The 14,994-nt window shown below is 39.3% G+C and overlaps 1 protein-coding gene across 1 annotated transcript in view; it reads left to right on the forward strand.

The window, feature by feature from the left end:
* The window catches only part of slc1a7a (solute carrier family 1 member 7a), a 34,731-nt gene that overhangs the window by 18,791 nt on the left and 946 nt on the right, over positions 1–14,994 (forward strand). The window contains exons 3-10 of the mRNA XM_072363653.1: positions 4,914–5,129; positions 7,531–7,573; positions 8,340–8,571; positions 8,781–8,880; positions 9,576–9,809; positions 9,931–10,125; positions 14,158–14,292; positions 14,511–14,610. Of these exons, the coding sequence (XP_072219754.1) occupies positions 4,914–5,129; positions 7,531–7,573; positions 8,340–8,571; positions 8,781–8,880; positions 9,576–9,809; positions 9,931–10,125; positions 14,158–14,292; positions 14,511–14,610 (1,255 nt within the window). The remainder of the gene's footprint in view (positions 1–4,913; positions 5,130–7,530; positions 7,574–8,339; positions 8,572–8,780; positions 8,881–9,575; positions 9,810–9,930; positions 10,126–14,157; positions 14,293–14,510; positions 14,611–14,994) is intronic.

Raw genomic sequence — 14,994 nt, forward strand, 5'->3', positions numbered from 1 at the left:
CACTTCAAACTCACCATATTAGATTAGATTGGATTCAACTTTATTGGCATTACAGATGTACACGTTCAGAGCAACAAAATGCAGTTTAACATCTAACCAGAAGTGCAATAAGTGGTGAGTGCATGCAGCATAAATAGTGTGGTATATAGAGGTATGTACAGGTTGTTTTTATAGCATATAGACAGTATTTGCAGATGAAAATCTATGTCCAGGTGAGCAAAATATACACAATGATTGATTGAGGTGTTGAAAACATATTATACCTGGGGAGCATGGGGGTAAGGGTGCCTTGCTCAAGGGCACCTCAGCCGTGGCAAGGAGGTGGACTGTCACCCCTCCAACTGTCAGTCCACCAATCTATTTTGAATCAAACCGCCGACTTTCCGTTTATTGGACGACGCACTCTAACCACTGAGCCACAGCCGCCATGGAAGATGGTTCTTCTTCAGTGTCCTCAGGAAGAAGAAGCGCTGGTGAGTTTTCTTTACAAGGCTGGAGGTGTTGGTGGTCCAGGGCAGGTCCTCTGAGATGTGGGTCCCCAGGAACTTGAAGTTGGAGACTTGCTTGACGGCCATCCCATTGATATGGATGGGATCATGCATGCCTCTTCTCATCTTCCTGAAGTCCACAATGAGCTCCTTGGTTTTGTTGGTGTTAAGGAGCAGATTATTGTCCGTGCACCATGTGGCCAACCTCCTCCCTGTACGCTGTCTCATTGTTGTTGTTCATTAGGCCAATCAGTTGAATCCATGTACAGTTCTGCAGTCGTGGGTCAAGAGGGAGTAGAGGAAAGGACTCAGCACACAGCCCTGTGGCACACCAGTGTTGAGTGTGACAGTGGTAGAGCAGGTTTGGCCTGACCTCACATGCTGTGGTCTGTTGGCCAGAAAGTCCATGATCCAGTTGAAGAGGGAGGTGCTGGTGCCCAGGTCTCTAAGTTTGGTGATTAACTTGGAAGGGATGACAGTGTTGAATGCTGAGCTGAAACAGTAACCGTGCATATGTGTTGTTGTTGTCCAGGTGTGTGCAGTGAAAACGGTATCATCTATGCACCTATTGCTTTGGTAGGCAAACTGGTGTGGCTCCAACGTGGGTGGGAGGGAGTTTTTCGGGTTTGCCAGGACCAGTCGCTCAAAGTACTTCATGATGATGGGTGTGAGTGCTACCGGGCAGTAGTCGTTGGGGCATGTCGGGTTGCAATTTTTCGGGAATGGTACGATGGATGTGGTTTTAAAGCATGTTGGCACAGCTGCTTGGGCGAGGGACAGGTTGAAAATGTATTGAAGATCCCAGTGAGCTGCTCTGCACATCTGGTCCAGCAGCCTTGTGTGTGTTGATCCGGCTCAGTGCTGTATGGACATTAGTGGGACAGAGTGTGAAGGGCTGGTGGTCTGTAGGGGGTGTTGTCTTGGTGGTGGCGTCGCCGTTGTTTCTCTCGAAGCAAGCACAAAAGTTGTTAAGCTCGTTCAGGAAGGAGATGTCATTGGCTGTGGGGATGGGGTTGCCGGGTTTATAGTCAGTGATGGCCTGGAGAGACCTAGGTCTGTAATTGGCTATAGTTACTGTTTTTGATGACGCAACGTTGAGAGCCGTGGGAAGGATACCATTCATTTTCTCTCAAATAGAGAAGAAATAGAGTCAATTTTATTATTGAAGAAGCTCATGAAGTCCCCACTACTGGGAGTTGAAGTGATACATGGCTCATGACTCAGAATCTGCTTTTGCTCAAAGCATTTTCAGTGCTGTTTTAGGGTTGGTGCTTGAGCCAGTTCAAAGCTAGTTCTAGCTGACAACTAGTTTCAATTTTCCATAGCCAAACAGCAACTACAGAAACACATCAAATAAATCACTTTAAACATTCCTTCCAATACACGTTTGAGCCTCCCACCAGTGTATTCACAATTTCTGTGGAGGACCACAGTGCAGGGAGACAGTTTACCTTCACAAAAAAAAAAAAATTAATCATGAGTCTCGTTATTCAGCTGTTGTTTTTTGTTAATGCTCTCTGCAATGCTGACAGTCATTTCCAAAAGTATTCATGAATGGCAATAACATTTGGATTTGTACATACTGCTTTGAGCAAGATTCATCAACACGAGATTACTTTATGAAAACAAGCAACAAAGTTGATAAATATATCTGAAAACATTGTTCAAAAATGTATTTGCAAACGGCACTTGCGAATGCAACTCTATGACACATTGAGCAGCTGGTGAATTTTCACCAGCAGAACATTGAGAAGAACAATAAGTTTATCTAATGTTGCTTCAATATTGCTGTTGCTTGGTCTCTGTTCCCTCCGGGTACTTCGGCTTCCTCCCACCACCCAAAAACATCCATGTTAGGTTAATTGGTGACTCTAAATTGACTCTCGGATTGAGTGTGAGCGTGGATGGTTGTTTGTCTCTGTGTGGCTTTGTAATGGACTGTACCCCGCCTCTCGCCCAATGACAGCTGGGATAGTTTCCAGACCTGAGTTGGATTAAGCGGGTATAGAAAATAGATGGATAGTTGGTCTCTATTATTTCACAACCACCCTGCCATGTAAACATTTTTTCGCTCTGGCCCAGTTGGCTCTGAACCAGCACTGGAACCACCTTGGTTGAAAAATCCCATTGGTCAACTTGGCTACAGCTCTAAAAGGAACCTGGCATTATTCTTGATCCCTTAACAATGAATAATGAGCAGTTCTAGCTTTGTGAGGGGCTTTCTTATAAGTTACCACACTATATTTCCACACAGTGAAATTTGTCTAATTTAGTGGAACATCACATTCTTTCAAGATTTTCTATTTTAATGCCTGCAGCTGAGAATTAAACCACATGGCATTAAACAAAATTATACTTTAGAAAATCTTTAGCCAGATCTATATTCATTCTTAAAATATGGCTTAAGATTTTAAACTCAATTCAAAATAACATTCCTCCTCAGTTTGTGGAGATATGCCAAATTTTTTTTACTAATACCTTCTTTCTAAACAAAGAATTGACGAGTCTTTGCGACAGGCGACAGTCTTCAGGTTCCATACTAGGTTGCCTGTTATGGGTAAAAACACTGTGGTTAATCTCTTGAGTTAGGTGCCTTTTTTGTGATTAAATGATTCATAAATCATTGTTAGGAGGTTTAACAAGTAAAATAAACACTTCCTCTGATAATCACCAAGTACAATTACTGGACTGAAAATTCATTTGAAGAAAAAAGTCCTAAAATGTCCAAAGTAAAACTTTACAAAACCTTCAGACAGTCTGCAGAACAGTTGTTCAAGACCACTTTAAGTTCACACTTTACATTTAGTCATTTACCAGACGCGTTTATGTAAAGCAACTCACAAGTGAGGAATAAATGTTTAAGCTTCAGTCCAGTAAGAAACCCTGGTCCATACTGTACAATGAATGCTAAATCAATATGAATGGATTCAAATGACAGAGTTTAAGTAAAACCGGTGTGGAAGAGCAATTAAGAGCAGTTGGAGAGATCTAAAGAGATGAGTTTTCGAGAGATTTTTGAAGGTTAGAGAGGGATACCCTCTCATTTGAAACACAAATCAGATCGGTTTGTTTGGATTGAGAATACTTTGAGTTTAGGGTTGGCAGAACCAGGTAGTGTTCTTGTCAGGAAAGAGACAGACAGTATGCAAGTGTTTAGATTGCTTGGATCCAGATCAAACAGTCATTCTGTAAGTAGTGGTTAGTGACTTGAATTTGATATGGGAGGCAATGGATAGCCAGTGTTCATTGAATAATGGAGTGACAAGTGTCTTTTTTGGACATCCAAACAATAGACACACCACCGCTTTCTGAACCAACTGTAAGAACTTAACTTTGCAAGCATGGACTGCTATAAAACCTGCTATAAAAGTGTTGCAGTAGTTGAGGCAGGTGCTAACTGTGGCTCGTTCCATTTGAAGCTGGATGAATTAGGTCTTATTTGGTTAGGCATACATGAGAATGGGGAGAAAGTTGATAACTGTGAGTCTGTTACGCAAATTGTCTTTTAACTTTGAAAGTGTCGCTCTGTTTTGGAAGGATTTGAGTGCTGCAGACATAAAGGGTCTGGGGTTATCGGCAATAATATACAGTGTCATAGAAGAGACCAACAGACTCTGTACATCCATGCAAACACTTGAGGTAAAGAGACCGAGCAAAGGTCTCTCCATTATTATTTTTCTTGCTTCACAAGCTTGAGTCTTTACATCTTCTACACTTCTCACAAAGGACTTTTGTCAGATTGCAGCTTTGCACGCCTAATGAGGAACAAACAGAGTTGATTGAGCCTTTTTATCTGTTACTTCTTTAAAATCCCTAAATGTACTGCTGATGTAACTACGTCAGAGCATTAAACATCTGGACAGGAGCACTGTCTAAAAGCCCATTTAAATGCAAATTTCACTCCTTAGTTTTTAAGGTAAATAAAGCAATAAGGATTCTCTGGCTTGAAACAGATTCTTTGACTTAATTGGTGCAATCATTTCAGAGCTGCATGATGAGACATTCATTCGAAGCTGGGATGAACAGTTCACTTGTGCATAGACAAATGATACCATAATTTAGTCAAATATTTACTCTGATGAGTCACTAAGTTGTTAGTTTTTTGAGGAGTATGTTGAATCTTTAGAACTAACAATTTTTCACGTTTGTAAAGAAAAGAAAAACTTTTATCCTGAGCTTTTATCGACACAACATCTGAATTTTTATCTAACATGTAATGGAGCATTCGTGTTTTCCCTCAAATTTTTTTGAAAGAAAAAGGATTCACTTTCCAAGTATTCACTTTAAACACTGAACAAAAGCAGCTCTAGAGCAGCAATTGACAGCAGTTCCCTACAGCTACTAACTTTATCTTTCTTTTTCTGTCTTTGCTTGTCTTCCCTATACCGTGTGCATTGCTGTATCCACTTGCTCTCTACACCCCAGTTTGATGTCTGGTCTAGCCGCCCTGGATGCCAAATGCTCAAGTCGCTTGGGAATCATGACCATTTCTTACTATCTCTGGACCACCTTCGTTGCTGTGGTAGTGGGCATCGTCATGGTGTACATCATCCACCCAGGCGGTGCTGCCCAGAAGGAGGACTCTGACGAGAGCAAGAAGCCAATGACCAGCTCTGCTGATGCTCTACTGGATCTCATTCGGTAAGATGCCTAAAAGACTCCTCTGTGAAATGTCTGCGTCATTTCGCTCACATGAAACTGTACATTCTTGTTCGGAGAAGACAAACAGCTCACATGAGAGGTGACCAATGCCATGGCAACACACTTCCACATGCAGATGCAAATATGCACAACATACATTTAATTGACCTCTATTTCAATATAATTTTTTAAAGTACAGCAGAAGAAACAAACATTTAACAGCAGTGTTACATAAATGTAAAAGTGCACAATGACAAAGAAGGTATGCAGATATTTGTGCAATTTGTTTAGACTTTTAACTTTTAAGTTCTAATGTGTCGTTTTATAAAAAGAAAAGCAAACCTCTTCAAGAAAAGACTTAAAGAAAAGGCTTCTTAAAAGAAGAATACAGAATATAACTGTAATGTGAGACTAATTGTTCTGTGAACACTGAAAGATGCTGGAGGTCAGAGTATAAGCCTGGAACCTTATGCGCCATTAGGTTATTGTGCTAAGCTAATTAGTGCTGTTAAAGACTGGGGCTGTTGAGTTAGAGGTAAACCTGGGACAAGTCTGCCAAAAGCAACACGACAGTGAGCTATGTCAGTCAGTCAGTGGACTAAAGTCAACAGTCTGCAAATTGATGCGGCTAAGGAGGAGACCAGACAACATCCATCCACATGAACTGTGGAAAACTATAAAAAAAAAAGAAACAGTTGCTTTTAAACTTTATGAAATAGTCATTTCATAGTGTATTCGCCATTGTGAATGTTATACAGTGTTCCATGGATGACTTACTTTCAACAGCAGTTTGGAAAAAAAGGGGGAGTGATAAACTGGCCAAGCACTTGAAATCCCACTATGTACTGATCATGAGCAATAGTGAAGCCCCTTCACTCACAGGCTCACTGTGTGTGTGTGTGTGCGTGACGATGTGTTTTTACAGAACACAGCTGTGCTTTGGATTTATCTCGCAAAGCTTCTTTACAGCCTTCATCTATCATGCGGGAATTCGCCAGCTATATCTGTACACTCACACATGGACCCAAGCATCTGCTGTCATGTCTGTTTGTGTGTATGACCGTGTGCGATAACTGTATATAATGAGTACATTTGAAAATATGCAGTCTTTCTCATAAAATCTGAGGGCAGAGTAGTTTCATTACCCTGCTTTTCTCAGTTATAGACACAGGATAAGCTGCTGAAGTAGTTAAATAGGTGCACAGTTCTCACTATCTTCACCCTCTCAGTGGCATTTTATTGTCTCTGGACAGCTTGCCATATATTTCTAAACATTAATTTGTTTAATCCACGAGTTGTAAAACACAATTTGCCATTTTATCTAATTGCATCTGAATTGTGCCTTTTGACTTGTGAAGGTGATTTGAGCTCTGCATTGGTGTGGGATTTACAGTCAGATCTAATGCAAATGCTGTCCCATTGACTGACACTACTCTTTGTGTAGTTAATGCTGGATATACTTTTTCTTTTTTTTCTGAGGCTGTAGAAAGAAGGCAATAGTAAGCACAGCTTCATAAGGCTCTCCCATTTTTGATTTGACCAATCCTGCTGTTTATACTGTACATATTTTGAAAATAAAGAATTAAATGAAATAATATATGAATTAATAAATATGAATAAATAGATACACTGATAAGTGCAGGATCTGCTAACTCTACACAAAAAAGAAGGCTTACTACTATGTGGTGTTTTTAAAAAAAAACTTGAGCTGTATAGACATTTCACAGCCATTTTCTCTTCTATCCTTTGGTCGAGTTTGCTGAACGAGATTTCATCTTGCCTTCATCTCAGGAAGCATGTTGAACATCGTTTTTGTACCTGAGATTGAGTACCATTTTTCCTTGTCATTTACTCATCGCTATTATTTCTATATTCTACATTTCCCTTTATCCCCAGATTTCATTCAACCCTGTTCCTTCATCCTTGAGCACCTGAGTCCTTTCTGCTGCATTTACCCTAAGCAGGCAGATAACTTTATATGCTTGTGTCCAACTAGAATATAAGAGGTTCTTTTAAAAAGGATTATTAAAGCACATCATCCCGTCGAGGCAGCTTTTAATGCATGAATAGGTATAACAATGATTTGCCTTGATCGGCCATTAAAAAAAGATGACTCACAAAGCAGAACTGTTATCATGATGATTATAATCTAGAAACTAATAAAAGCTGTCCTCGCTCTCTGATTTTCATTAATACTATCAATGTTAATAACACAAGAAGGAAGTGCACATAATGACAATCAGTACCTTTAAAGAAGGAACTTAAGCAGATAATGATTGTGTGAATTTGTTATTTCCCTGTCTTTGCTAAAATATGTGTGGCCATAAACTTGACCCTTTATTGACCCTTTTCAATATCAATTTTGTTGCATAATTTACATCTCTCAAATTCTCTTCCCCAGCAACATGTTTCCAGCCAACTTGGTTCAAGCTACATTTCAACAGGTAAGCGAAAATGTGAAAGGCAAAGAGCCAGAAAAAGAGAGAGAGAAAGAAAAATGTCATTATTATGGAGTAGTGGTTAAAGGAACGGGTCAACATTTGGAGAAATAAATGTCGCTTTCATGGGAGGGGCAAAAAAAGGTTTAATAAACTAAGAGATTAGCTTAGCTTTGCACAAAAGTTTGAAGCACAGACAGAAAGCTAAACTGATTCTATCTAAAGATTACAAAATAGTATCCCAAAGCTAAATGATGAGCATGTCACATCTAGTTGGTTTCATGAAGGTGTAAGAGAAGGCTAACTTTTACCTGCTTCTACTCTTTATGCTAAGATATATTAAGCTAAATTTCATCTCTCCAGCTTCATATGTAATGAGGTTTTGAGGTAACAAAGGTACAAATGGCATGAGTCATCTACAGAAGCCGAAAAAAGTCATACTTTGCAATGATTTACTTTGATACTGTTAACTCAAGATCAGTTTCATTCATTTGTTATCTCAAGATAACAAGGTGTTTTCTTTAGATACGAGGTTAATTGTTCTCGTTATGTATGAATGGACTATTTTGTACTATACATATGTACACACTATAGTATTTTTTTTATTAATTTATTAATCAGTTCAAGAGACAATCGAAAAGAACCTTGTGTGTCTGGTTCTTGCATGGTTCAAACCTCATTACCACATGAGTGGCTGCTACTTCAAGTGTCTTTTTATGGTGTCCAGGTTACTGTTCGGCTGTTAAGTCTTGTGCTCTATTCTGGTTTCAAGTATCGAACACACAGGGTCTCAGAACTTATTCCCAAACCAACAGTGGCTCAGCTCCTGGATGAAACCACCACACGCAGAGTCTACATCTATGGCATCCAGGACGACAACGGCACAGATGTTCAGAACTTCTCCCTGGATCTCACGCCGCCTCCTGACGTCATTGTGAAAACGTCACCTGGTACCAGCGAAGGCATGAACGTGCTGGGGATTGTTATTTTCTCTGCAACTATGGGTAAGAATTTGGCATGGATCCTGTACACAGTATGATACCAAAAACTCCCATTACAGCATGGACATTTTTCAGTTATTTAATTCAGTGTGTTGCACTGTTGAAAAACACCACCGGAAGTTTATAGAAGATAAGTACAATATTTCTTTATACATGCATTGAGCTTAACAGTTTTCTTTCTTTTTTTTCTTTCCTTTTTTACCTCAATCCAGGAATAATGCTGGGAAGAATGGGACCCAATGGAAGCGCTTTGGTCAACTTCTGCCAGAGTTTGAACGAGGCAGTTTTGAAGATTGTTGCCATTGTTATTTGGTAAGAGGACCGTTAAAAGTTAACTACACGACAATAAATAAAATTAAATACATTAGCTGTTTCTGATAATAGTACATGATTAAGATTTTATGAAAAATAAAATTTACAAGGATGGGCTGTCATGAAAATATGATCACACAATCAGGATTACAAGAGGATTAATCCACCCGTCTACAAAGTATTATTATGAGGTTGATATTTCCATCTCTTTTTTTGTGAATTTGAATAGTTTTCAAAGTAAAATGAGAAACAGTCTGTTTTCATTTCATTCAGTGGTAAATTTTCATAAGTCCACCAATACGTTCTGTAGCAGTAAGTGTATAGTGTGTTTTGGTGTCATTAGAATGTTACCAAACCATATTGAAACAGAAAGCATGATAAGAATATTTATTATGAACATGTTAACATAAGTTGTGAATGGTCCAAAATTGTCATCTAAGCTTATTTTGCTTCTACTTTCTTATTCAACCATTTACATAAACACAGTGCAACGCTGAGCATATCGTGGGGCATGTTGTGTTTCGGTGTCTTGCTTAAAGACATTTTGATTTGTAAAGGAGCTGGGGATAAAAACACAGATCTTCCAGTTGGAAGACAACCATTCGCATGGGAAGACTTTACCAAATGAGTTACTACTGCCCCAGTCAGCATTCAGCTCCACTCACCAAAGTGATTGTCTCTTCTGTCACTTTCAGGTATTTCCCCTTTGGCATTGTGTTCCTGGTTGCTGGAAAGATCTTAGAGATGGACGACCCTTCAGCCATGGGGAAGAAGTTGGGCTTTTACGCCATTACTGTGGTAATGGGCTTAGTGCTGCATGGTCTATTCATCCTCCCATCTATGTACTTCTTCATCACAAAGAAGAGTCCCATAGTTTATATCAGAGGCATTCTACAGGCCCTGCTTATTTCCTTGGCCACCTCCTCCAGGTAAAAAGAAAATGGGCATCTTTTATATTATGATTGCAGATAGCAAGTTCTTTACCTGTGGCCTCACAGATATTATGTTTGTCCTTGTGACCTTTGATTTTTTTATCTTTTCATGCCGCAGCTCTGCTACTCTGCCTATCACCTTTAAGTGCCTCCTTGAGAACAACCACATTGACAGACGCATCATCCGCTTTGTGCTGCCAGTCGGTGCCACCATCAATATGGATGGTACTGCACTCTATGAGGCAGTGGCAGCCATCTTCATTGCTCAAGTCAATAATTATGAGCTTGACTTTGGGCAGATCATCACCATCAGGTAAGATGCACGCTAATAAAACCAATATTTCATTCATTAGGATAAACAAAAAGCACACGTCGGTGGTTTGAAAAAAAAGAGGTCAGCAAATATAAGTGGGAACTGCAAAACTTCAGAGCAGCAGTTTCTAATATTTTACTGAACCATTTGAAAACCGAAAAGGGGAGTGTTTCCCGTGCAACCATGCTGTATTTGCCATACATTTACCATACTTGTGAATATCGTTGTGGGACCTTTGTGGAGAAGGGTTTTGTTTGAGGGGCAGATGATTTTAGCTCAAAGTTTGGTTGCAAATAAAGAGGTACTATTCAAAAGGCACAGATTTTTGTCAAGATGTGTGATCCAGTGAATAGGAGTTTTCCATTCGTTTAAGAATACAGGTCAGAAATACGATGCTGCACAGACTTTTACTACTCTTACCAAACTGCATTACCAACATCTATATGGAATCACACTAAAATCATTGGAATGTTAAAGATGTTGTTTTGGGAAAAATTTTATCCAAATTAGGAAGAATTTTCCTGTTGTGTGGAAACTCATTGAATGAGTTATTAGTCATTTTAATGTGCGTTGCACACAAAGATTGAAGGTTATCTGTCCAAAGGGAACAAAAATATTCATCCACCACCATAGAGATCACAAACTAAAACCTTATTTATTTAATTGATCCGACACTCAAAGCAATGTGAGCACATTTATACGTGGCACTTGAAAAAAAAAAATTGTGTTCGTCTGACCAAAACATGACTGTTTCTTTTACATGTAAACATATTGGCCAACAGAAATTGTATGACATCAAGTGTCTCAGTACTGACAAACTCACCCAGATGATGCCGCTGGAGGTTGAAGAAATCTGCATATATATCCTCAGCTAGACTTGTATGGGCATAGGTGCTTCATATATGCTCTATAGTTCCAACTTTTAGCATCTTCTTGTTAAAACAATAAATTGTAATTGTATATTGATACAGCTAGATTCCCCCAAAAAGCTGCTCTTATTCATGTTTTTTCTTTTGTCAGACAGCTAAATTCTTCACAACTGGTTACTGAAAAGCAGCCTATTAAGACTACGTGTTTACTTGCATCTCTTAAAGTATTTCCAGGCTGTCACTCTGCTCAAATAAACTCCTGATTTTATACTGCAGCTTCATCTAACATTAACCACCATTCCAGTAACTTAAAGTAAATTAATGTCTGTGTCATAAATTCAGCTATATTCAGCTTATGCATACCGTGAAATCCTATAAATTTCTTTTCTTTTAATTCTTCACACAGGCAACAGTTTTGCAACATGAAACTAATTTAAGTTAATAATTCAAGCAATGCATGACAGGGAATCCAAAACCGCATAAAGAAATATTCCAAGTAAAAAAACAAATGACGAGCTGACAAAACAAGAAACCACGCTGAGGTACACAGGCAGAGAATAAACCATAAGGGATGAGGAGGAACTGGCAAAGGACAAAGGAAATTTGACTTGTATCTATAGGCGATGACTAACGTAACCAGATGGGTGCCAATCGGCAACTAAAACTTGCAGTGAAACACAGACAGAATGCAAAATTGGCAAAACAAAATGTAGGAGAAATATTTCAAACTAAGTCAAGCAAGTAACTGCACATTGAATAGGAGCTTCACAAAATAATGGAACCGCAAGAAAATCGAGAGTAAAACAAGCCCAAGAATACTAAACAGAAGCTAAATTTAGACATGGCTGTAGCTCAGGAGGTGGAGCAGTTGTCTGACAAACAGAAGGTCTGTGGTTCAACTCCCAGCTTCCCCAGACCTCATGTCAAAGTGTCCTTGGACAAGACATCAAACCGCATTACTTATAATTCATCCATTGATGTGTGATGCTGTGTGGCCTCTAACATTGTATAGACTAAGATGTACTGTATGAGTGAATTGTGGATTATAGTGTAAAAGTGCTTTGAGAGGTCAACTAGATTGGAAAAGCACCCTATAAATACAGTCCATTTACATCATAGACCATGACCATGACATATGGTGGGATTATTTCCTGCACTCAGGTTCTTTGACCTTTTTTCTTTTTTAATCAAACCTTAATATCTAAGACATCCTTTTCTCACAGATTTTAAATGTTATTTCAGTTGAAATGATTAACCTCAACAACTCTATGAAGTATTTATTTCAAATGAAGAAAAACATCCCAAAGTAAAAAAAAAAAATATTACAGAAGCAACGTAGTACTGGGGGGAGTTTTGAGCGGATCATGTGGAAAAATCTAACATCACACATGAAGTTTAATTCTGAATTAATAAAACCGTTATAGGATTTACTGGATTCCCTTATATGTAAATGTCACACAGATTATGGCTCATATGAGCTTCTTAGTCTGATCTGATTTCTGCTAAATCAGTCTCAGAGCTCTGTGGAGAAACAACCAGACAACACATCAACAACTACCATCCCCACCATCTGCCCAACTCCATTATTTTTAGTCATTAGTAAAAATTTAAAAAAAACCTATGTTGAGGAAAAAGTCCTGAACCTCACCTGATTTGATGAGATGTTCAGCTGTAATATAATTAGGAGCAGACCTCTCCTCCTGACTGCAGTCTGTGCTCATTCCCTCATTATAATCCCCCAGCAATAAAACCCCATATGACCTTTATTGCTCATCTCTCATGTCACGCCAGAATTATAATCATTTTCATTGCTGTGCCCTGTTCCCGTGCCGTTTGGCACATGACCATGAAGCTCTTCCATCTGTATTCTGAACCAATCAGAATGCAGAATGATACTGTCAGATTGCAGTTCAAACTGTCAGACGTAATACTAGGTCTGCCTTCTGCCTTCTGCCTTCTCAGTGTAGAATGTGCTGTATGAAAATAATGCTCAGACTGGCAAAGACCTAATGAACAAATCACAATTTCAGATGATGGACCCGTGCGTCAGCCTTTTGAAATATAGAAACTCACCAGTAGATGATTTGAGTCACCAGCGTATTTGCTGATGAGAAAACATTTGTGCTCCATTCATCTAACCACTGAAAGCAGCTGGAGCCAGAACTTTCCTGTCGTGGCACGGTGTCTAATGTTAGCCAAAAACAGCCACAAAGCCACAGGTACTATGACAGGAACATTAAAACACTGTCTGCACTGCCATGGAAGCCACTGTCCACTTCCAAGTGGGGCATGGAAACTGTCATTAAACCATCAGCCACAACAGACAGTGCTCTGACATTCAAGCAAAACAGGAGTGTGCTTCTAATACAAGAGAGTGATAGAAGACAAGAAGTTCCATGACCCAGCTTGTGCTGAACTCTGAGAGAACTCAAAACTTTTCAACACAGCAATACAATATATACCTTGAGAAACCTTGACAACCTGCCTCCACAAGATGAGGCTGTATTGTGAGATCCAGGGCATCAAAGATCTAAGAATTGCAAGCAAACAAACAACATTTTGAAGCCATATTGTTCCAGTATCCCAGCAAAGAAGCAGCTGTGTCCAGTTTCGTATTGTCTGTTCCTCAAGAAACAGAAATGATTTAAGAGAAAACTGATTCTCTCTCTCTCCCTTAACAGCAATGGACGTTAAAAAACATCAAAGCTATTCTGACACAATTTCTCGGTGTGAAACTGAAAATGTGCTGAGCTAGAATGGATTGGTTGATGAGGGAAAAAAAAAGTATTTAAAAAAAGTTTAAAAAGGGGTGGGGCTTCATTCACATTTAAATTTTTCTTGGCACTCCTTGTTTGGCCACCAACAAGAATATACTGATTTGAAACTCCATACACTAGGTAACCATTACACGGCTCTGCTAATATTTGCAGATGACAAATAAATGGGTAGAATAGTGCTACAGTGCACTCCAAAATGCTGTTGATAAAACAGCATTTAATGAAAGTTCCTCACAACTTTCCTCCACTTTCCCTTTCATTTCTTTGTTCCTGCAGTTCCACATCTCACAAACAGACATGCACTCTGAGCTCTGAAGGCTCATACACGGCTTTGATGAAGACTGTTCCTGGGAGTTTTGTAAAAGACTACCTTTCTGTTCCCTTAGTATCACAGCCACAGCTGCCAGCATCGGTGCAGCTGGAATCCCACAGGCAGGACTTGTTACCATGGTGATTGTGCTTACCTCTGTGGGTCTGCCCACCGATGACATCACTCTCATCATTGCTGTTGATTGGGCTTTGTAAGTAAAACCTCTTATTTTCATCATGAAAAGCTGAATCCAGTTGATTTGGGTTATTATTAGCATCTGTCACTAAGTTAATGCATTGCTGATGTCATTGTATGGACCCTGTAGCACCTATCTGCCCCATGAAGGTTTCAGTAACGTACAGCGCATATAGCTAATACCTTTTCCAAATGTTTTATCAACACTGAATGACTTCTGACCTTGTCATCCAGGGATCGATTCAGGACCATGGTCAATGTGATGGGTGACGCGCTGGCTACAGGAATCATGGCTCACATCTGCAGAAAAGATTTTGTCAAAGAGGGGGAACAGGTGAGAGTAATCAAGGTTAAAAATGGACCCAGATGGGGCAAACCACTGAAGGCTGCATCTCTCTTTTTTTGAAAAAGAGATAGAAAAATGGTACAAGGATGAAAACCGAGTGTACAAGTTGTCAGAGATTATATTTGACCTGGTTGTACATCAAGGGCGTGGAAAAAAAACACGAAACAGCTATTTAAATGTTTAGCGGATTTGCTACTATCGCCTCCTTACAGTCTGAAACAGATCAAGAGAATCTGTGCTTATGCTTTGCAGCACAAACACGAGAGAATTATCGAATAGCAATTAAGTAAAAATGCACTTTTCTGAAATATCTGTTTTTTTTGCATTTGATCATTTATATTTCTATAAATCTATATAAGTTCACTACACACT

The sequence above is a fragment of the Leuresthes tenuis genome, unplaced genomic scaffold (genome assembly GCF_036924035.1).
Source record: "Leuresthes tenuis unplaced genomic scaffold, fLeuTen1.0.hap1 SCAF_14, whole genome shotgun sequence".
NCBI classification, from domain to species: domain Eukaryota; kingdom Metazoa; phylum Chordata; class Actinopteri; order Atheriniformes; family Atherinopsidae; genus Leuresthes; species Leuresthes tenuis.